Consider the following 24429-nt stretch of genomic DNA (forward strand, 5'->3'; position numbering starts at 1 on the left):
GCTGTTTCTCATTGTTTCCAAAGCCAGACGGTTCCATTCTCACGCTTTTCTGCTGAATCTTCAGCAAAATTAATCTCTGCGTGTGATTTAGTGTGCAACAAAATGATGGCTGTTTTCTATCAGAGGGGCCTTGCATCTGGCTAAACTAGTGTTTTTCCAATGTTTTAAAATAGATACTTTAATGCAAAAACTGTCGCTTTTAAAGTAAAAAAAAAAACAAATCTGAGTCAAATCAGCAAATGGATCAAAAGAAAAAATATTTACAAATGTTCTCAAGCCAAGTTAATACTCGTTTACTTATCTTCTTTCCCAGTGCTTTGAACTCTCCTGTCTCCACTCTTTGTGTGGAGGCAGGAGAGAAAAGCACTAATTTTTTAAGCTCATTAGCTTTACCTAAGTATTCTGTGTCCTCAATTATTTTAGTTGAACCAGCTTGACAAATAAATTAAAACCTAGGTAATTGAGGCTTTTCCTTTTCCACTAACTCCAGCAGTTTAGTGCAATGCTCACTTACTGTTCCACTCTCTCTTGGGGAAGAGAAAATGAAAAACCCACCTGTCTCCAAGAGTATTTTGTTTCACATATGCAGGTACATGCATGTGCATGCTTTGCACGTGAGATGGTGACATCCTTGAACTGAGAAAGAGACCAAAACCAGTTACTTCTAATTCACTTTGGGATCAAAGCCCCTTGTACTGATTTGTGTGAAATACCAGCTGGAGAGTCACTGCAGAGCAGTCTATGTCCTTGCACACATCCTTGGTAGCATTCAATTCCACCCATTGCTTCCTTCTCCAGTGGCCAGGAGAAATAATGAAGTTGGAAATAAAGAAATGGATACCAGGCACTGACTGCTGCAAGTGGGTGTTACGGGTATGGCACAGTAACTTTGCAGTGAAGGGTTTGAAGTCATCTCTACTGACTGGACAAAACACATGTGTGAATTGGATCCTGTGGCTCAGCTTACAGGTCTGAAATGAGTGTCATGAAGATGCACGTTTCCTCAGGGGATTTCATTTCTGCCTTTGCTCTCTCTGCCAGGGAGGAGGATGAGTACTCAGAGCTGAGGTCGGAGCTGAGCCAAAGCCAGCAGGAGGTTAACGAAGACTCGCACAGCATGGACCAGAACTCTGTCTCAGTGCCAGAGAACCAGTCCACTGTGGTCACTGCAGATGTGGGTGAGTTGTGTTCTTAGTAAAAGTGATGGCTTCCACAGCAGAAAGGTACCATAACTTTTGAAATACAAATCCAAGCATTTGGTGAGGAAATGAATTAACGTAGGATGTATTAGTCACAATTGATGCTAAGCTTCTACGTGACTGTGAACTTAGAGGTGACGTAATCTCTGTGCCTTGATTGTAGAATTGTAGAATCATTAAATTTGGAAAAAATCTCTGAGATCGTTGAGTCCAGCCATCAACCCAGCACTACCAGCATGTTCACCATTAAACCATGTCCTCAAGTCCCATATCCACACAGTTTTTAAACGGTTTCAGGCATGATGACTCCACACACCTCCTAGGCAGTCTAGTCCAACACTTTACAACCCTGTCCATGAACATGTTTTTCCTGATATCCAATGTAAACCTCCCTTGGTGCATCTTGAGGCTGTTTGCTCTTATCTGATCACTTGTTACTTGGGAGAAGAGTCCGACTCTCACCTGACTGCATCCTTCTCTCACTTGTAGAGAGCAGTAAGGTCGCCCTTGAGCCTCCATTTCCCCAAAAGCAGACCTTCTAGCAGAATTCTGCTATAATCCTCACTATGACATATTTCCAGAATTTTCTTCAGAAAATTCTTCTATTCCTGTTTTCTATACTGTATTATTTATCAAGTGCAAGACCTGCTACAGCACATTTGTATTTTGTCTACAATAAATGTCTACAATTTCTAGAAACATTCATACAAAAGTATTAGTAATAATGAGACTGTGAAGTATCTGACCTAGGGAATTCAAAATATTAAATAGAGGTTTTTAAAGTTACAGAAAAAATAATTTTTTACTTTAAAAAGCTAGTGCTTATGTTCAAGTTTCTATTTGAACAGATTCTAATATGACAATTTTTTCTTCCTTAATTTTCTTCTTACCAAGAAAAAAAAAAAGAAACTAATTTGCTTTTTCAGGATTTATTTTGTCTTCATGAAGCAGAGCTGAACCAGGGTTTGTGGACCTAAACAGCAAGTTATCTGTTAAAGTTTGTTCTAACAATGAAAAACATGGCAGTAGATCACATACAACATAGAAACCTAGAAGATAAGAGGAATGATGTGTCTATCTCAAAAGCCAAGAGATAGCTCTGGAAGCAGAGCTTGTTGGATTGTTGGTACTAATAGCCAAGGATTGTTAGTAATAACACATTCTGAGAAGAAACAGGATATGGCTGGAGAAGGGAGCCATGCAGAGGTACAGGCAGCACTCTTCAGAGACAAGTGTCCTTATTTGGCACCAGGACATGAACACAACACAGCACACAGCAAGCACAGGGATGAGGCCAAGAAGAAGGCATGTGCTGTAGAGGAGATTCCAGACCACCTAAAACTCTAGAAGTCCTCCCAGCCATTCCTAGAAAGGTCTGAAAGGACAGAGTGCCCACGATAACTAATTTACATAGAAAGGGAGAAAGTTATCTCCAGAGTGGGGAAAACTTACCTATAAACAGGTACCTCCACGAAGCCCAGGGTGCTTGCTTTGTATGTGCAACCCAGCACCTGGAACAGCTGAATTATGCCAGAGCCAGGACTCGTGATCTTCTCTCTTCTTCTCTTTCTCTCTCCTCTTTCTTCCCTTTTCCGCTTCATCCAAAAGTGACACTTATAGTAACACTGTGCTTATATTGTAGGTCAGGGCCTAACCTGACCCCGTTTCCATACCAAGTATGTACTTGTGAGCTTTTGTGGACCCTCTGACTTTCATCATTCCTTTGACCAAGCATCTGCAAATCTTGGGTGCTCCCTTCCCTTAAGGGTAGGGCTCACAGATAACAATAAACAAATAAGAACATTATCTCTAGGAATTCCTGTGTTTCTTCTGTATTTTCCTTCTATCTGTAGACTCTATCCTTTATGGATGTTGTTTCCATATTCCTGTGAAAACAAATTACAGACACAAATATAGATACAGGAATATGTATAATTTTAAATCATTCTAGATATAGGTGTATAAGGATAAAAAATCATGCTCTAATAACCCATGTGCCTGACTTGCTTACTACCCTTATGGAGTGACTGCCCCTAATCAGTGACTTAGTAAAACCAGTAATACTTCATGACACACTAATGCATGTGGATCAGCTGCTCTGTTGCTACAGGTAGTAAAACACCTACAGCTAAGAACTGTGAATGCTCTCCAATATGTCTTGCAGAGCTCGTAATTGGGCTGTAATTTCTGTCAGAAGTGAGGTTTTCACATTGTAAACTATTTATTTTATGGGAGAAATGTCACTGTTGGAACAAATCCCAGCAGACAAAGTCCTGTGAAGGTTGTTTAAATGTACAAAATGTTTATTACATAAGATTTTATGGAAAAAAGCAAATTCAAGAAAACGAAACACAAAGTTTTTACAAGTAAGCATCCTGTTTGCTATATCCTGCTTGTGAGTGGTGGTATTATTATGAAGGGCTTTTTTACTATACAGCAGCCACCCATCTGTATTACTATAACACATTGGTGGCTGCTAATTGGGAATTAGCGAAATGACTTCCCAGAAAAAACTTTTATATATTGTCCATTCAAAATTTTCATGCAATGCTGTAGCATCATTCTAAACTCTTCTTTTTGGTCAGCGGTAGGTTTGTGTTTATGTCTCTTAGGCTGTGGAGTTAGATTAATGAATTTGCAGTTTTTACTTTCTGTTCCTCTCATTCCTTCATTCAGCAGCTCTCAGCCTTCCCTTGCACAGGGAGGTTTTAAGGCAGTCTGCAACAATCTGGTGACTTGTATCTGTTAAAATTCAGACCCAGTTCAGTGTCACGCTGCTTTACTGCCCTGCAAGAACCGCAGCTATGAGACTACCACAAAGTTTTGACTGTGGTGAAGCACTTGCAGTAGCAGTACAGGAATCATCCTCCACCAAGAATGCCTGCCTCTGTTTTTAGCGGGATAGAGAAGCTATGGGTGCGCTGCCACCTCATAGTGCATCTCTTGTGTGCTCTGCTGTGGGTAGCTGCTGCAGACTCCTACCTAGCAAGCTAGAAAAACTGACTGGTACATCCAGGAGACCGTGCAAGGGTGAATTCTGCCACAGGAACTCCCATTGTTTGTCACCAGAGGTGAACCTAAGAGAAATAAAAATAGTTTATGGAGTGAGCTAGCAAGGTAGAGAGACCCACTTGTTTTCACATAAGTGGAGGATGCTATAGCAGTGGGCGCTAGAAGAGGTTTGCCTAAAGACAGGAAGGAAAGTAATTCTCTGTGATACTTTAATTAAAATAGCATTGTTGTATAAGCTGGTAATATGGTTGTAGTATGATCCCTGAAAATTCTTCAGTTTTTTTGAAGGAGTAGCTAATAAGATAAAACATGGGCTCTAAGGTAGTTGGTAGGGGTCATTTCTGTAAACACCATGATTTTTTAAAATCAGGCAGTACCTAAGTACAACCACAAAAATTCCTCTAAAAACTATCAAGTCATAACATCCCTGAATGTACCAGACAGAAAAATATTGTGTTTACAGAGACAAATGTATGACATTAATTAAATCAGGGTAATAGACCTTGAATGGCCTGAAGAACAACATAAAGAAATGTCACAGAATGTAAGCATGTAATATCTTAAAATGTTCTTCAGAAAAGAGGGAGTTTTGAAGAAAGAAGGAACACTTCAGATAAGCTGTAGGTCTGTTATTTGTCAGATGAGGGGTAGCTCATGATTTCAGTTGATGTGATTATGGTATTTAAGCCTATCAGTTGTCAAGGAAAAAGTGACAGAGTGCAAGGACATTCTTTGAACAGTATCATTCTGGCTGTTTGCAGCAGATGCTTCCTGGTTAAGAGTTTGTTTTTTCACTGAGTCACTAATTGTTGCGATGTTTGTTTTGTTTTGTCTTGCTTTCTTTTAGATAACTGTAGTGACTTGAATTCAGAACTGCAGAGAGTGCTGACAGGTCTGGAAAATGTTGTCTGTGGGAGGAAGAAAAGCAGCTGCAGTTTATCAGTGGCAGAAGTGGATAGGCATATTGAACAACTCACTACTGCCAGCGAACACTGTGATTTAGCCATTAAGGTAATGGTTACATTAGGCTGTAAAATGCAGCATGTTCATTGCCTGAGACACCTGATCACTTCTGTAGTAATCACACTTTGCTTCCAAAGGTGTTAAAAGTACTTCACAGGAGTCAACTCAAGTTCACAGTGTGTGTTTGGTAAGTAGTAACACACCTGTTCTACACCTTCCAGGGTCCAAGAGGAGCTACTTTGGACCTCAAATCAGGAATGTATTTGTTTTATGCTCATTTCAAAGATAAGAGAAAAGGGGATACTCAACAGTAATTTACTTTCTTAAGCAATTTTGCTTATCCAGCAAACAAGCTGTCACCTGTCCAAGGTCCTACAGGTAATCATTGACCAGTGACTGAAAACACACTGTGTGTGTTTGTGGTTGGCTAAGTTGTGATTGGCTACCTTAAAATATAAAGCTGTCCTGGTTCCAGCCAGTACTGGGTTAATTTTTGCAGTAGTCAGGAGGGGCATGGCCAGGTTATCCTGTATCCCTCATTTTCCAGGAGGGAGTGAAGGGGTCCCTTCCTGATCATGTCTTCTTGGGGGTGAGAGCTCATGTGCAAATTGCCCATTTCTTGTACAGTCTCTTAGTTTTTTTGCTGTTACTGTTTATTTTCCTACCTCATTGCTGTTTCCAGTAAACTGTTCTTATCGCAGCCCCTGATCTTTGCCTTTTGTGCCTCTGATTTCCCTGTCCTTCCCTCCACAGGGGACTGGGGAGTGAGTGAGCAGGACATGGGTTGGAGTTGTTTCAGTGGGAGTGCTAAATTGGGAAACACCATTCCTAAACCACAGCAAAAGCTAATTTAACACTAAGCATTGGTTCTGCATTAGTTCAAATGAGATAAGTCATCCTCAGGAACAAATAATTCAAGTGATATCTGTATGTGTTGCATTTATTGTGAATGTAACAGAAGAAGGAGAGGGATATTTGCTGGCACATGTAACAAAAGGCACTGCAGTTCAGAACCTGAAAACAAGAGAGCCACAGAGATTCTTCCTATATTCAGGGGAATATATAAACAAGCTTTTTGTGTCAGGTGGAAGGGTATCAGTGACTCATTTTTACATGAAAATTTGTACTGACAATTTGCTTTCGAAGTGAAGAGTCTGTGACCATTCTAGATGGCTTTGACAAGCTGTTGTCCTCATACTGGGAAAAGTTCCTTCTGTCCTTGGTGGTGCCTGAGGAATATAACAAAATATAAAAAAAATTAATGTTGTGTGTATGTTTGACTTCTGATCTCTTGGGATCAGTATGAAAGCAGTTTATTTGAATGTCTCAGAGGATTAGGATCAATACTTTGAATGTTGCCAAGTATTGTTTGGAGGTTTTAATGTTAACTGTTTTCAGAAGTCACTGTTCACCAAAAGAGAGACTGTGGATTCTGGGAAATAAGTAGAGATCAGCTTAGAGAGGGGCTAGAGGGGCCCACAGAGATATCTAAAGTGAGATGTGTTTAATAGAGCAAAACCTACACAAAGAGACCCTCTCCACCATTGCACCCCTGGGTGCAGGTAATTTCTGCTTTCCTGTTTCCTCAGAGAAAAAATGGAGAGAACTTTAAAGTGGATGAAATTGTGAATGGAAGCCTGAAGTGTTCTGACTACCTTTTGCCTTGGCTATTCACTTTCTTCTTCACCGACAGACTAATGTGTTTATGTGTTTTAAATCCTTCAGCTTTGGTGGTTAAATTTCTCTAGCTTCCTTTTATTGCAGTTGCTGCTGAATTTTCTTTTGCTTCTTTAATACAAATTATGTCATCCTAGGTAACTCAGTTGTTTCTGTGCCACAAAAACTGAAAAGATCTTGAAATTAAATTTATCAGATTGTCTTACAAACTGAACAGTTACAAAATCATACTTTAAGAAAAGGATTTAAGAAGATTTCCACACAAGTCTGCTTAACTCTCTGATTATTTTGGAAAGCATGTCAGTAAGACATCTAACCACCAAAATTTTGCTGATTAAAAAAGCTGTAAAATTTCCAAGCATGAAACATTTAGAACACCAGAACAGCTGTACTGGGTCGGACCAAAAGTCCATCTGCCTAGTGGCAGATGCTAATGGAAAGACAGCATCAAAAATGACATGCATAGTATATTCTTTTCCTTCCTTCAGAGATGCTTGCAGCAAAGTGGGTCTGTAGGGACTTGAACCAAAGATGATGTCTCTGTGTTTAATTGTTACGGGTGGAATTTTCTTCTTTGTTTCTATCTATTGTGTTTTTGGACCTGTCTAAATTTTTGGCCTCCCTAAATTCTGTTAGGAATAAATTCTGCCATTGGGTTACACCATGTGAAGAAGTACTGCTTGAGTGTCTTTTAAACCTGATACTTGCTAATTTAATCTGATACCACATCTGTAACACAACACTTTTTGTAAAGACAATAAGGCAGAGAGCACTGGCGAAGTGTCAGCGACAAGACTAGAATTACTATGATATGACATCCTGCTGCCCTGTGCTCAGAACACAACATTGTAATTCAATCCCATACTCCTGAATTATCTCCTGTGCAGCAACACATCAGATAAAACTGCTCTGTAATGCTGCTTTGAGGAACACTAATCAACCTTATTTTATATAGCTATATCTGTATACAGTGTTTATGTTTTATTTTCCATGGAGGATGGTTGGTAGCATACTGGACAGCAGAGAAGTGCTGTAGTGGTAGTGCTCTGACAAGCAGTGGCCTAGGAAGGGGAGGGGGTTGGGAAAACAGCAACACTGGAGCATGGGGAATAAGGAGGAAGGAGGGAGCAGCAGAACTTTCCATTAGAGGGATGAGAAAATAGCAGGGGAAGTTCTAGGGGGTTGTGGGGGGAAGAAGGGAAAGGAGAAATCAGAAACAAAGAGGCACCATTTAAAATAAAAAAGGCGGCATATCAAGAGAGAATGATCCTGCTATTACAGAGCTTCTCTTTACATAGTGATATTAACTATCATGTGCTTATTCAGCACTTGAACTCTTCCTCATGCTCTGCTGAAATAATTTACCTGGTCATAATTTGAGACCTATGGGTCCTAGTGAAGCTAATACAAGGGAGACTTGCAGCTTCTTTCATCTCACAGAGATGATGCAAGCCTCTGCTTTTTCAGGAAAGTAATTTCAGTTCCTGCCAAATCTGGAAGCAGAATTACGGTGTAGATATTCTGATACTCTGTCAATAAGAGTCTCATAATTGTGGATCTAAATGTATTGCAGTTTTAAGAGAGACATGAAATACGATTCAAAAGGATAAACTGAACAAATAATGAAATTTCATTGATACCTCAAAGTCAGACAGTGCTGAAAACACTGGGAAGATTTCTTGCAGGGAAAAAAAAAAGTTGTGTTTCCAGCTAGATTTGTCATTTTCAGCTGTACTCTAGTTGATTCTTTTGGTCCCTCCCAATTTAAAGAAATAAAGCAGTAAATATTCAGTAATATATAGAATCATAGATTCATAGAATATGCTGAATTGGAAAGGACTCATCAGGATATAAATGTTCTTTTGAGTATAACTAAGTAGATTATTATTAACCTTGGTTCCTCAGTTACCTTCCATTTTAGATGTAAAAGTATAGGTTTTAGCTATGACTTTTTGGATTAGCCAATGAAATGAAACTTTCTGCATTGCCAGTGCTTTATTCTTTTATTTTCCATGTTTCATCCCATCATTTTATACACACTGCTTTCAGAGAGATTCAAAAGCTTATGGGCAACATTTGAAGTGGTTTTGCTTGTTGCAGGTATCTTCCATAGTTAGACATATGTAGTGGTTTCACATTCACTGAATTTTTATTTTGCCAAATTCAGTGTAGTGGTTTGAGTGTCTGCACTTTTTGCCTCTGGGAGATAGGATTTGGGAGAAAAAGGCAAAACAGGCCCCAGTTTAAGGTAAACAGATAGTTTATTAACACACACTGAGGAAAAAGAGAAAAAAAAGAAAAAAATTGAAACCTTCAAAACCCTCCTCTTCCCGCCACAAGTGTTCATTTTCTACAAACAACATAGAGACAAAACCTGTGATTTTCAGTCAGTTTCACCATTTAAATATAATCTTTCATGAATTCTTTAGGAGAAGAGCCTCTTAATTTACCATGGAATTACCCCACTGACAACCTAGAACAGTTTTCTTGTGGGTTGGAACTCTCACAGAAACAGCCACCTGGGGAAACCTGTTTCCATGTGGTCTCCTTGCATTAGCAGTTTCCCACGCTGCCTATGGGTAATTGGAAACTCAGGTGTCTGGGGTGGCACCTTTTAAAAATGAGCAACTTCAAAGGCAAAGGATTCTTCACCTCAAGAAACAGAGATGTCTTCTCACTTCTTTCACTGGTGCAGGAGCTTCTCATCTCTCTCTCTCTCTGTCCGAGCATCTCACGGGACCACAAGAATCACAGATTCCAATGCAGTATTACTCAATCTGTCACAAACACCTTTGCTCAAAAATCTACAAATCTTTCCCCCAAATGCATATTTTTCCCATGATTTAAAGGATAATCTACTTACAGAGTTCATTTCTTTAGCTCAAACAAGGAAGTCCAGCCAGCAGGCAACTCTATCCTTTCTCGATTAGTCTTTTACTCACTCTCTCCATCTGACTGTTATGCTGAGTCTTCTCTGTGTTCTTTCTGTCTTTTCGTCTCTCTCTGGGAAGAGCTAACTTTTAAAAGTCTCAGTCTGTGTCAGGAAAGAGTTAACATTCTTGCAGATGGGTGACTGTGCTCTCTGCGGGGCAGTCGGGGCAGCTGCCAGGATTTTCCAAGGATGAGGGAAGAAAACTCCAGCCGACAGATCTGAGAGCAGACGGGTGATGGAAGGCTGCTGCCCCCACCCCTCGGTCCCATCCGGGAGGCCCAGCCTGGAGCAGCTGCAGGTTCCCCTCCCCTGCTGGGGGAAAGGACCCAGGGTCAGGGTCAAACCTCGGGCCAGCTCCCCCTGCCATAGGGGGACCGACCGATATTCCATTAACCAAAAAAAACCAAACTATGTTAACCTGTCACAACCTGGAGTACAGGCACAGCATGCAGGTAGTACATATGTGCAGTATACAGGTAGTAGATTCTAAACTGCAGGTGGTTCCCTGACAAGCTGTTATGCTTTGTTTCAGCATTTTAGTGGCCAGCCTGACAGTCAGCTCAGGCATGCCAATATTCCCTTGCTGGTGGTGGGTGCTCATAGTTCAGTTTCTCCCATTGGAAGTTCCTGAATGTCCTTCGAACTGAACGGTGTCTACAAGGCATAGCTCTGAGCACAGAGGTGGGACAGTAAGTGCTGGATGGCATTGTGTCCCAGAGAAACCCAGCCTTTTTTTAGGTACTAGAAAGGCTATTACATCCCCTGTAAGCCTAGCCAAGGCCAGAGTACTTTCTTACATTTTGCTGTCACCTCAAGGAAAGGACGTACTCAGGGACATGGGAAAGAAGAGCCCTCTTTTAATTCTCTCCCACTCTTTTCATTGGGCTTTTGTGGCAATAAAAAAGGCCCATGCTGTACACGTTCACAGACTGCTCATTTCTGCCTGTTACTTAACAGGGAATCAGTAAGTACAGTGCTCATCCATGATGAGGAGTCATTAATTTGTTCTAAAGTATTCTGAGATCAAACTACCAGGAGATTGCTGTCATTCACAGGTGACATGTTTTATTTGCATGTATTTGCCTGCTTTGGTGTTTGTCAGTATGAAATGTTTTCATGAAATGGTCATTTAAAATGGAATTTTAAAAAATGGAAATTTAATGAAACTGTCAAAATAAGTAATAATTTTGCTTGGTATTACTTAGCAAACAAAATAAGGAAATTAGTGGTGTTGAGGGGCTGGGAGTGTATATATAAGTGTGTAGAGTTGCCTGTTAACACACATTTCTGTTCCATCTACCCATTAGTCCTGCTCAGTTGTCTTTGCCCCTTTCTGTTCATTGATGACTGTGTTTTTGCAGACCGTAGAGGAGATCGAGGGTGTGCTGGGACGTGACCTTTATCCAAACCTCTCTGAGGAGAGGTCTCGGTGGGAGAAGGAGCTGGCTGGTCTGCGGGAAGAGAATGAGAGCCTCACAGCCATGTTGTGCAGCAAAGAAGAGGAGCTTAACAGGACCAAGGCCACCATGAATGCTGTCCGTGAGGAGAGGGACAGGCTGCGTAGAAGGGTAAGGCTGCTGCATAGATGATACCTTCTTCTTCCTCCAACCTATGCAGTTTTGTCACCAGAACAGGCTTCTCTTTAATCTCAGTTCCTGTGCTGGCTGTAGGGGTTGTTGTTTTCAAAGCTGGGCTATACAAATGACAAAACTGGGAAAGAACTGAACATAATTGAAAGAGAGTGTGCAAAAAGTAACCAGCGTGCACAAGAGCCTGATTTCAGAAATCATGTGTTAACAGAAAAACTAATGCTCATTGTCAGGGAAGCATATGTAACTTGAATATAAAGAAAGCAGACATTTAATCTAGAGAATTTTGCTACAAGGCTATTTTTCCTGTAAATGACAAATATTTCTTTGTTTTTGATGGGAATCAATTTGTGATTAGAAGAAAGAAAAAGAGAAGAACTTCTTCTGTCAGTGGGTAATAATTCTCATACTGAACAATGAGTAGTTTCAGCCATTTCCTGCTTCCCTGTATATATTTTATGATGCTTTAACGCCAGATAAAGGCTTTGTGCTTTGTGTGGAGTTAAAAAAAAGGGGGGAAAAATTTGTTCACAAAAAAGATGAAAGGTCCAAGAGAATATGACCTCAATCTCGGTTATTTTTAAAATTTGTTAACTTTTGTTAACCTGGTAATTTTTTGCAGTTTTGGCTAGATATGAAGTATTTTTGTTTTCAAAACAGGCAGTTTCAAGTCTGTGTTCAGTCTGAATGTCAGCTCAGACCACTATATCATGGTAAATTCTTGCAAGTATTACTCTTTACCTATTGGCAGCAGATCAGCTTTTCTTGCTGTTCTAAACCAAGATTGTTCTGCAGTGACTGTGCCATTATAGCATGAACCTGCATCATGTGAGATTTGTAATCTCCAGATATGAAGCCACAAATTACCTTTTCAAAACTCCCTGCCTTCTCCTAACACTAAAAAGGCACGTGTGATGAGGCAAGAATAGTAATCTTGTATCATATAAAGCAAGACCAGTTTAACTTTTCCTTTGTAATTTTTTGTCTTTGTTCTCAAAAGAACCATAGGTTCTTTTCAGTCCTGAAACTTTTGAACTGATAGTGACTTTTTTTTTTTTTTTTTTTTTTTTTAAGTGGAGGCAATACTACCCCTTGAGCTACAGCAGTAACATTTATGGACTGGCTGGGTTGTTGCCAAACTGAGAGGGTAGACATCAACACAGGCAGAGAGTTGAAGTGTGTGCTTGAGAAATTTGCTTACACAAATGCAGGTATTGACACTCTTGGTGATACAGATCAATATGGAGGTATCAAACAGTAGAAAGATAGGTGGCCTTGAGCTTACAAAAGGATTCCTGTTTTGAGAAGTGCAGCATGCAAGTTAAGGGGCTTGAAAGAATGCTAACAAGAATTTATGCTGACTTCAAGGAGCTCCTCAGCTGAGAAACAGCAAAGGGGAAGGAATTGGTGGTGTACCCTCAGGGATAAGTATGGCTGAGCCACAGTGGCAAATTCAGTCCTGTGAGGTACCAGAGAAGCTATTTTCAGTAGAGATTGGAAAAACTGTATAAAGAGGGGTGAGATCTGATCTGGAATGTTATATCTCATTCTTATCTCTTATGTATGTAAAGGTGCAGTTCAAATTGGCAAAAAATTATGTGGACAATGGTCAGAGAAATTGGCATTGTCTGTGGAGAAGGGACTTGTCGTGTTCAGCATGGCAAAACAATTTCTTGATTTGTTATCTCCCTACAAATGCTAGAGAAAGAAAATAATAAGGGGAGTAATGGCTCTCTAAACTCAGGGACAAAACTGGAGCAAGAACAGACTAATACAAACCAGTTGTGGCTATCTGAGGCTAGAAGTTAGAGTGTGAGGTGTCCAAGACTCAAGAAGATTGTGGTTCTGAACAAACAGTAAGGAGTAAGGCTACTAACTACTTTCTAAATTGAGCTTTAAAATATTACAATTATGTTTGTATAATGAAATATATGACTATGTAAAGATACCTGTTAAAACTGGGGTCATTACATTAGGATCGTATCTGAAGGAAAGCAGAAAAAGCCAGGTTAACACAGCTGCATTAATTCTAGAGCCAGCCTTAGCACTTTTTCATGACTCTGCTATGTTTTGTCTGGCTGCCAGCATTTCAAGTTCTTTATTATGGAAGCATCTCTGGATGGATGGAGAATTAAGGTCATCAGTTTGTTTCAGTTGTTTGCAACTACAGAGGACTTTAATGAAATCTGGTAATTAATATCATCCTTATCATTCAGAACAACTGATTTATTGCCCTCACCAGGGAGGTTAGTTTGTGACATATGACCCTATTTGCACACGACGTAATTGTTGCACTGGGCACCGTATTTGCATTTTTAATGTAGCTTCATGTCCATAATGGCAACAAAATAAATGTTTTCTTTGACCTATGAAATATGTTCTATATGCTACCTGAACTCAAGAGTCACTTCAAATCATTTCCCTGGAGAGTGGGAAAGGAGATCCAACTAAAATTTAATTGTTGTCCTCAAATTAAATTGGGTGAAGAGGACAAGCTTGAAGTTGACCAGATCAATAGGTCTGTTCCTTCAGACCAGCGCCTGTAATCAAGCAGAGTGCTTTCAGTACCTTTTTCTCAGGCTTGTTGGAGATGTAATTTAATTAAATTAATTTATTTACTGTGCTCAGTTAACAGATTGAGCTGCTCTCTGGGACAGTAGCTAAGAAACAGCATACATTCAGACTTTGTTTCTCACAGACCACTAGCGAGTGAGGTAATTGCTTACTTCTGTAGGTTGTAACAGCTAATTTCATAATGCAGAGGTTTATTTTACCTCTGTATTATTTTACTATATTAAAAATAAAATCTATTTAGGTCCAGGCTGGTCAGTTCCCTAGAAACCACTGACACATAGCTGACCATAATCCTGAATCCAGTATACAGATGGTGGGGAACTTCTGTACCAGTCTGTGGGATTAATATTATTATTACATGAGAATAAGACTGTAATCAGGTCAGCACTATTTACAACTGCTATACAGAGAAACAGGCTTAAGTAGTAGAAGAATAAATAATATTTGTGTTCTTACACAAAAGCCCTTGTATTTGGCAAAGGATTCAGATGAGCAGCAGTGAAACAGCGTATAAACTCCATCTTGACTGCCAAGTAAAAATATGGGGTTTTTAATTACTGCCAGTGAAAGTTGCCAGATGAGTGGTACCTCAGCACAGTCTTAAGGAGCTGGTTGGCATAAAAAGCAGTGGCTGTGGGTGGCATTCAGACTTCCCTGAGGCTGTTCTGAAGAACTACATCTGAAACAAAAAGGCAGTTCCAGCTCTGGAAGTCTGTTAAGTCTGGTCTCTGCATGAGCCATATGCCAACTTGTTCAGTTAATCCGAAGCTTCTGGTTGTAAAGGTTGTTCTGTACTAGCTCCAAACTCAACTGAAATCACCAAACTGACCAGAACAAAAACACTTCATTAGCTGTCTTCAACTACAATCCTAATGAAAACATAATCTGTGGAGTAGTAGAAAATTAGCATTTTATGTGTGATCCCATCAGCTGCCCACATTTCCTACTCCAGACAGCTTTGATTTGAGCAGAGAGCTCTCCCAAAATATGTGGTTCTTGTGGACAGTTGAAACCTACCCCTGGTACAGCAGGACTCAGATCCTTGGTCTTGGAGGTGTTCTTGGGCCCACACTGTTCTCAGATGACACAAAGCTGGCAGGATCTGCTGGACTCTGTTTTGTAGTCATTCCTGTTGGGATCTGAAGGTATTGTTCTAGGTTGCTGGAGAACACTGTTACATTATGGGCCCTTAGAGATTATTATCTGCTTGCACAGCTTAAAGTGACCCTGGAGCTGTTCTGTCTCCTTCGTCCCTTGGTGAGCACCAGAAACCTGAGATACCAGCTCAAAGCTGTTTCCATTCTCTACATCTTTCACTTGCATGGTATTTGCTTATGCAGCAGCATCTTCTCTTGGGTATCAACAAAGTAGAGTTTTACTTCTGTTTCCAAGCTTGCATGCGGATACTCAATATTAAATTGACCTTATAGATACCAAGAAAGGTTTCCTTACTGTACTCAGTCAATTACAACAGACAATACGTAGGAACTGAGACTTTGTTTGCTCTGGTGCTCATGATATAAGAGAGGCTGAAAATTACCTGGCTGTACATGGTCAGCACTGGAATTGAATGAAAGGTAAGGTGGTTTTTTTTTTGCTGGGAAGGACCCTCACCACTCAGAGCAGCTCAAATTATTACACTGGTGTTTCATTTGGCATCTCCTCCTCCACAGATCTGCAGTATGCATGAATAAATTAGAAAGTGGGAGAAGTTCACTCCCTGTGGTTTGTTGTATTTCATCTTCCTCCTCTGTATAATAGGGGAAAGGAAAGGAACCAGCATTAAAATGCTGGGAGGAAAAAGTCCTGTTACTTGATGGGTTCAAAGGTACTGTGTGATGAAACAGGTCACAAGTAGGGTAGAATGAAAAGAATCACAGGCATGTCCCTCATTTGAAACTGGTTTAGAAACAAAAGCAGCAGGTGTCCTTTGAATGTGGAAATCAGGGACAAAACCAGGCAGTTTGTAGCTGTGTTTTTTTATTTAGGATATGTTAATGAATCGCGTGGTTGTCACTATGCATGTGTAAATAAAAAGACTAAAAACATGCTTTTCAGAGTCAGATTACAAATAGTGAGAATATTCCACTGAAATATTTTCCTATAGCCCATGATGCATTTGGACAAACATGTCTGTGACACCTATTAATAGCTTATTAAGTCTTTTATAAACTGAGTATTGCTGTAGTGTCAGCCCCTTTTCTATCCTTTCTTTTTATTTAGTTCTTAAGGTGATAAGAAATTACCCTTAATTTTTCACTATTTCCTACTCCTGTTCTCAGATTTCAAAGGAAAAAATTAGAAATGCAGGTCAACAATTGGCTCAATTGCAAAGCATCAAATAATAATAAGTGACATTTTGAGTTACTCATGTTGGTATTAATAACTTGAGAACATCTGTTTGCACCCGACTTTTTTTTTTTTTTTGGTATCTAGGCTATCCATTGCTCTGAAACCTAATGGCTCTGTTGTCTTGTGTCTCACTCAATGCACCTGATCCTGCTCTTTCCAGGGTTCCAGCATTCTTTACTTCTGTAATTTCTTGGACTTCCTCCAGTCATTCAGAAGATCCTTCCTTTCCTTTTTTTCTGGATTTCACAGACATTTCCCTGGATTTCTCCCATTTCTCTTCATTCTCAACTCTTTTTTTTCTGAACGTATATAGTAAGATCTGCTTGCTAGTTTCCACCTCGTTTCAGTGCTTCTGGAGTTTATGGCAACTTTTTTACCCTTCTGTTTCTGTTTTTAAAATAGTATGATGAAAGGACTCAAGAAATTTTTCTTTAAATCCTTCTTTGTTATTCCTCCTTCCAAACGCAGAAATCCACACTCTTCCTGTCTTAAAATGTAACTCTTTTGGGTTGGTTTCTATACTTCTCTTTACCCATTGCATTTTGCCAATTTGTCACTGATTTTCTGTAAGATATTCCCTTCCTCTCGCTCCTATTTCGAAATGTTTATTGTGTGTCATGTGCAGTACTGCAGTTTACCTTCATTCTATGAGCTAACATTCAGAATAATTTGTATTACATTGGTAATAATGCTAAAGACTTGACACAGGGGGTCAGACAAGTTTTAATCCTGCTTTTAAAACCAGTCTTTTTCATAACCTGGGCATTCACTAAACCAGAGAAGAAAATTACTCTTTTTGAACTCTGATTTGGGTTTGGGGTATTTTTTCTCTTCTTTGGTCTTTTACTGCCAGGTTGGAAAAGTACTTTCTGAAGAGATGCTGGCAACTCCTCCATTTACAATGGAGGTTTTGGTGAACATAAATAATTATCTAATGTTTCTCTGAGCAGTGTGGTAGGTGGGCAACCCAGTCATGAGATGCTTGGTGAATGTGTGAATTGTGAGATGTGTAATTTTACAGGTCAGAAAAACTTGCCCTGTTATCCTGCTCAGAATTAGCATCTAGCACTCAGTGTTGCTATAATTAGTGCAGTTATTTATAGCAGTCAGTTCAGCATGTAATTTCATAAATGAAGGCCTGACTTAGTAAATACATTCAAGGAGGGCAGATAATCAGACAGCTTCTTTTCATGGTTGCTTCTATGATCCAATATTAAGGTGGTGAGTTGCACAGATTAATAACTGTACTGTGCTCTGAGTTTTCTTCTAGAAGTGCTTTCCTGAACAAAGCTTTACCTGACTAAACTCTTAGCTGTGTTCATTTCTCTTTCTGTTGCCAGTGTTGTTTTACAGACTTGTATGAATAATTAGCTTTGTAATCCTGGCCGAAAGTTATTTCCCTGTAAGAAAACACAGAATAAAGGAAACCTATCTGCATTAAAGGTTTGCATGATACAGTCTTTGTATAAGGTAGTTCTAAACTTCAGAGTCTACCAATACTTGGCATCTAAGCAAGTTTACCACTCTCTTTCCTGGGTGCAGTTAAAGTGAAAGTGCTACTTGCTTTTGGACTGCAGTTTCCAGGACTGACTTCTGACCATAGGTGAATAGTTTTTAGCAAATTTTAAGTTAGACATGGAGGCTGGGGTTTTATTTTAGGAAAAATACATCCAAATGGTCTTCCTATTCATTTGCTTTTGAACAGTGCTGTAATTTAAGCACTTGGGAGAATTTAGTTTCAAATAGCCTGGGTTGAAAGAAATAGTAATAAATGGCAGTTTTGACTTAATGAAGTTTGGGGGTTACTTTTTTTTTCCTTTCACTGTCAATGCCACAGTACAAATCCTATCTGCACTGACATCCACAAGCAAAAATATGCTTGTGTGGTTATTTCAGGTTTATGCATACCAACAGGCTGAAATTACTGGTTTGCACCAGTAGAGCACTTCTGTCCTTAAGGTTTACATTAGTGCAGCTGTACCCATGTTGAAGCTAAATATGTCTGTATGAACAAAGGAGGCCTCAGCTGCAAATATGTAGAAGATACTTGATATGGATGTGCACTTCATACACTTTGCTCAGTTAACTTCATGAGAAAATCGCAGTTAAGATGCATAATTCTGCGTCAAGCACCCAAATCAATTTTTCAGCAAGTTACTTTTAACATTGGGGGACTTATTTTGAGGTTTTGTGAACTTTATTTATTTGGAATAGGTTTGTTCAAGATACAGTGCTCTTCCCCAGCTGAACAGGGAACTTAGAAGTGCCTTGTGACTTTATGTGTTTTTATTGTTGCAACGTATAGCTTTTGAAAAATACCATGTGATGTAAAACACACAGGTTGTTCTATCTTTTTTTTGTATTTTGTAAATACTAAAAATTCTTTTGACACTAAGTGTCAGGCAATCTCTCCTTCAGTTTGCATACAAAAGATGGAGAGGCAGGGATGCGCTTCAGGAAATAGGAGCAGGCTGTAGAGAATTGTAGGAGGCATAAAATACTGCTTTGGTGACTGGAGAGTGTTCCGACTTGAACTCTTTCATCTCTGCAGTATCTGTTGTGCAGAAAACATGACTGCTGCTGCTGCTTCAAGCAGAGATTGATAAAACACTATCCAGATGCACCTACACCTAAGAAAGTCTCAGCTTTGATGCAACTTTAATTTTGAGGTTTTTTGACTAAGGGACATCGGCTTGCTTAGTCTTTGTATAAATGCATTTAGTATAAAATCCCACCTTTCTTTAGACAGTAGGAATCACAGTTGCATTTCATGCAGAATACAAGGGGAGATATCAAATGGGCAGAACTTTACTTGACTGGACTTCTGATAAAATTTCACAAGTTCTGTTTTTTTCTCAAGAGTGTTCCAACAAAATTGCATAGAAACTTGTGTATTTAAGGAAAACTGTGTTCAGGGGAATCTCCTTTTTAGATGGTTTCCTTAACCTTCTCCTATCTCACACTGAGATCTGTGAGAAAAATGAGCTCTGTCACTTTACCTTGTGTCAGAACTGTTGTGTTAAGCCAACCATTCCTTGTCTGTTCAGAACTATACCAAGGTAAACACTATAATCTTTAGCACAGCCATAGTTTGGCTCCTGCAGACCTTCCTTTTTTTTTTTTTTTTTTTTTTTTTTTTTTTTTTTTTTTTTTAACCTTTAAACTGAAAATCATTTGACATCAGTTCTACAAGTATCCAATGTGTTATGAGGACCATGCAGTGTTTGCAGGCTATGTTTACAGAGAGCTTTTGCAGACTGTTGGTTGACTACCTTGCTGATATTTTTTTTGTCTGTACATTACTCACTAAATGGTAGCTTTAGTTGACCGTAGTTTTGAAGCATGATTAATGTTTGAATTTCTTTAACCTTTAAATAGACCAAGTCATCACGTGAGTTATTTATGTCAAGTATTTTTTTCGGCACTGGAGTTTTCCATTAACAGGATGATTGTCATTTGATTTGTTTAGCCATCATTATCTTAGGCCAGAGCATTAGCTTTACCCCAAAAAGAATAATTTCTATACCTATAGTACAGCTGATATTTTGAGTAATTATTCCACAATGGTATGTTTGCATATTTCCACATTGCATATAGTTTAAAGAACTTATAGCAGTGGGATTTTAAAAGAACCTCCGCTCATCTGCTCCCCACGTGAAAACTTGCGGCCACCACAGTACGAAAATGTAACAATTAGACTTGGCTAGACATTGAGAAAAACTCCAGACTATTTAAAACCATAGAAGTGGAAAAATCAGAATGTTATGTTTTATTGCAGGTTCGGGAGCTGCAGACTCGTCTGCAGAGCATGCAGGCCACGGGCCCATCCAGCCCCAGCCGCTTCACTCCTGCCAACCGGCCCGTCAACCCCAGCACGGGAGAGCTGAGTACCAGCAGCAGCAGCAATGACATTCCCATTGCCAAGGTGGTGTTTGTGTGTTTGTAATCTTTCTCATAGCCTGGGAAAAGCAGGCTTCATTTTGTGCTGTGCAAGTGTGGGATTAATTGGGAGATGTTTAGGGGAGTCCTGAGCAGGTCCGTGAACTTGAGCTGTGGAAAGGAATTAAACATTGTTGATAGTAGTTCCTTCAGTTATAGTGCAGGGCTCAGTTCTCTAGAAGTTTGCTTCAGCTTTGCAAGTGTAACTAGAACAGATAGAGTTTGTGTGATCTTTATGGGGTGTGGGCTGCTGTGTAACCTGTGCAGCATTCTGATTTACAGATTGCTGAAAGAGTGAAGTTGTCAAAGACAAGATCAGAGTCTTCATCATCTGATAGACCTGTCTTAGGATCAGAAATCAGCAGCATAGGGGTAAGGACTAAGAACTGCATGCACGCATGATCTGTGTTCCAATAAGAGCATTGCTTTCTTTTTAAAATTAATATGTGAAATATCTGAAAATACTTTAAAAGCTAGTTTGAGGAAAATATTTCAACAAAGAATATTTCACCTGGTATTAAGAACTCTTTTTTTCATAACTAGTAGTTAGAAATCATTCTCACGAGTGACTTCAAGAGAAAAATTTTGAAGTCAGTTCCACCAAAATATTCTTCAAGAAGACTCTCCAGTTTTATTGCACAGCTTTTAACCAACAACGAACTGGATTCTGCTTTTGAAATGCCAGTGTAAATCAATAACGCTGTTGTTACTGTGTATTTGTTTTTACTGAAGAACTTGGCTCTAACCCTTTGCTAAGCTCCCAAGAATAACTTGCATAGTAGGCTTTTTAAATGTATAATGAAATAGTGGATTTCACCCTTGGTTAGTAGAATTTTAGGGCAAAATGGCTTCTAAAAGTGGAATCTTGTAAGTGTTCTCTTCAATGTAGAATTTGTAACAAAAACTGAATAATGAATGCATTGAAGCGAGTGCATGCAAGTAAATGCAGTTCTCCATGCAGAAAGTATCTGGGAGAAATCCAGTGGGTATCTATTCACAATGATCTATTAACTGCCTTGTGCAGGTGTCTAGTACCATGGCTGAACATTTGGCACATTCGCTCCAAGACTGCTCAAACATCCAGGAAATCTTCCAGACTCTCTATTCACATGGATCTGCTATCTCTGAAAGCAAAATCCGAGAGTTTGAAGTGGAGACGGAGAGATTAAATAGGTGAGCTGGAAAGTTAGATGTGCACATCACACATGTTGTCTTTTGTTAGCTTCATTAAAGTTGACTGCTTTTTTTACCCTTTTTGAACATTTCTTAGTTCATTTCCAGCTCAGCTGTGGCAGCTGCAGATAAACATGGAACGTGGTTGCTGGAGAGGAGATTGAATCGTGTGCTAAGGATTCTTTCCATGAGTATGAGTTTGTTTGTGTGTTATTAGATCAGCACAGCACCTTGCCCATCTGCACTGTGGAGTGTCCCTCTCTGTGTGACTGACTGAGTAGTCATGACATCTTTTTTATAAGACACATTACTCCTTCAAACAAGGAGTCCTATAATTTAGTCTCCATCATTCTGGAATTAGCTTGCTTTGCTTTGTTCTGAAGAAACAGAATAATACCATTTAACTGTCTCAGTAAAAGTACTGATGTGTAGCGGTGTGGCATTTGTACCAGCAAATAGGTTTCTTGCTGCAGAAGAAAGATTGCAGCTTTCTGGTTACAGTTAAAATACTGCTGGTGTTATTATCCTTTAGCAAACTCTATCAAAACCAGTGGTTTATGTCTTTTTTTGGCACATAAAATCAAAACTGTGGATCAGGAATACAAGAATCGTGTCTCAGCATGTCTCTATCCAAATTGTCTTCCCCACTGCCAGCTGAAATTTAGTCTGATCAGTACAATATCTCTTTTTATTTATAGCTCATGTTTTTGTAGTGCTGCAAAACGTGACTCTTGTTTTCTTTTTTCCTTTTTTTTCTTTTTCTTTTTTTTTTTTTCTGTACACTGCACAACTATGTTTTGACAGCATGTATCATTACAGAAGATGTCAGGATACAGAAAGTGACAATTCTAGCATCTAGAAAAGTCAGGGCTTTATTCTGGTAATTGAACAAATGGTATATTAGCCCTCCTCATTCTTGTTTGTCAAGAATTCAGTGATTTTAGAGTCCTGAATGGCATGGATTTCTCCATTAGCTACCTGTGCAAGGTTTCAAATTGTTTGTCTCTCTGGTTTTGGCATATATTCAGTTTTTACAGTTAGGCCAAAATGTATGGTTCAGTTGTCAGCAGAGAGAATAAATAGTAATACTGATACTCTGAATCTTCATTTTCATGTTCAGGGTTAACCTCATTGAGGAGGGTATTACAGTTAAGCTTCTGTTTGACTTTTGCCAGAGTATTTGGACGTTACATTGCACCACTGAAACCTCATTCGTAGTTTGGAAGTTTCCTCTGTAATCACAAACCAAACATGACTTCAGGTGGAACAGTTACTCTGGATTTTTAGAAGAAAGGAGGCTTTTATGCTACTGCATGATCCCTGCGCATACCCACAATCACACTAATGAATATGCCATTTAAAACAAATTGCAAATGTGGCAGCAGAAAGTGGGGAATGAAGGCAGAAAAACTGAGCAAAAGGTTAATATGAAACTGTCCTATGCAGTCTTGTGGCTGCATAACAAGGGTGCAGTGTTCTGCTTGCTGCTGCTGCACAGGGTTATGACTACATTTTGTGAGGAGGAGAAAAGGATGATGTAAGAGAAATTTCTATCCCCTTGGCTTTTGATAAGCAGTGCAGAACTGATGGATTTTGCCATTTTCATTAAAAAACACTTCTGTAGACCAAGAAATTTTCATTGCTTCAAAGTATGATTGTCCTAGAATTTTCAGGACAATGACTGCAAGTTAAGCTTGATGGTTGCAAATGACTTGGGTTTTTTTTGCAGCCGTATTGAACACCTGAAATCCCAGAATGACTTGCTGACAATAACACTGGAGGAGTGCAAGAGCAATGCAGAGAGGATGAGCATGCTTGTGGGCAAGTACGAGTCCAATGCTACAGCCCTCAGGCTGGCACTGCAGTACAGGTAGGTACCTACCCAGGGACTCAGCCAGGAAGAGGGAGCTCAGGGAGACTTGGTAGAAGTGTCTGGGAGTGAAGTTGTTGGTGTGACGTAGTTACGGTTTATTTTTTGTTTCCTCTCTGAAAAAGCACCCCTTTGGTTAAACTACCTGCCTCACTACCCAACTGAAGTTTCTACAGTATATTTCAACTGTATTTGACCAGCATCTAACAGGAATGTAGAGGCTTATCTCTTAATTCTTAAATACTGAATTAACATTTGAATTAGGGGTTGTGTGCAGGCTCAGACTGTCTTGCTGAATCCAGCCTTAAGATACAAGTTCTCTGTACTTTTCCCAAGACCAGTGAACCAGAGAGTGTTAAACTCCACATAACTGAGAATGACTTTGTATTGCATCAGTTGGAATTGTGGATTAATGGCTTGGCATTTGGTAATAAGTATCTAAATTTCCATCAAACTGTTCACAAAAATATGATGTCACTTAACACCTTCAACTGCAAGTAATTTGGGACAGGCAGGTTTGGTCTTGGAACAAATCATGAGCCTTTTAAAGAATATATTCTTTTACTGTCAACCTTGAGCAAATTGCAATGAAGTGTTAATTGCTAATAGTATATTAGGATGTATTTTTAAAAACATTAAAATGCAACAGGGATTGTGTGACTCATAAATATAATTGGAAGCTGTCCTGTTGTAAGGAGGAACACCTTAGAGCCAGGACAGAGGAAGAAGTATTTTTTGTGCTTCTTTTCTGCTTACAACATTTTAGGTAGTATAATTATATTGTATACAATACTGTTGTTATATGTTGTATAGCAAGAAGGTCTTGGAAAAGTTTCTCAAAGCAATCATCTTGACCACTGTTTGTATTGTCACCTGTTTAAAAACATGCTTCTGGATCTTCCTTTATTTCAGGTCACTCCCTTATCTTTCGTCTTGTTACATTACTTGAGGCCAGCCTGGCACTGTTTCAAGAATGGGAAGACTGCTGAATGCTTGTGTTAGAAGCTATGTGTAGAATGTTATTTAATATCCCTGCTGCTAGACAAATACTAGATAATCATGCTGTTAATCAAATATCTCTTTTTTTGTTGTTGCTATTGCAGGTGTACTTCTTTAAATTGCAGTTAATATTTTGTGTGGTTTTTGTTT

The 24429-nt window shown here is 39.3% G+C and overlaps 1 protein-coding gene across 4 annotated transcripts in view; it reads left to right on the top strand.

Moving 5' to 3' along the window:
* MCC (MCC regulator of WNT signaling pathway) overlaps positions 1-24429 on the top strand; it is a 207448-nt gene that overhangs the window by 148896 nt on the left and 34123 nt on the right. For all 4 annotated transcript variants that reach the window (XM_083884575.1, XM_083884576.1, XM_083884577.1 and 1 more), the window contains 7 exons: positions 1042-1178; positions 5059-5222; positions 11145-11351; positions 20077-20223; positions 20520-20609; positions 21262-21410; positions 23140-23280. In XM_083884575.1, coding sequence (XP_083740701.1) covers positions 1042-1178; positions 5059-5222; positions 11145-11351; positions 20077-20223; positions 20520-20609; positions 21262-21410; positions 23140-23280 — 1035 coding nt within the window. The remainder of the gene's footprint in view (positions 1-1041; positions 1179-5058; positions 5223-11144; positions 11352-20076; positions 20224-20519; positions 20610-21261; positions 21411-23139; positions 23281-24429) is intronic.

The sequence above is a fragment of the Zosterops lateralis genome, assembly GCF_965231275.1.
Source record: "Zosterops lateralis genome assembly, chromosome: Z".
Lineage (NCBI taxonomy): Eukaryota > Metazoa > Chordata > Aves > Passeriformes > Zosteropidae > Zosterops > Zosterops lateralis.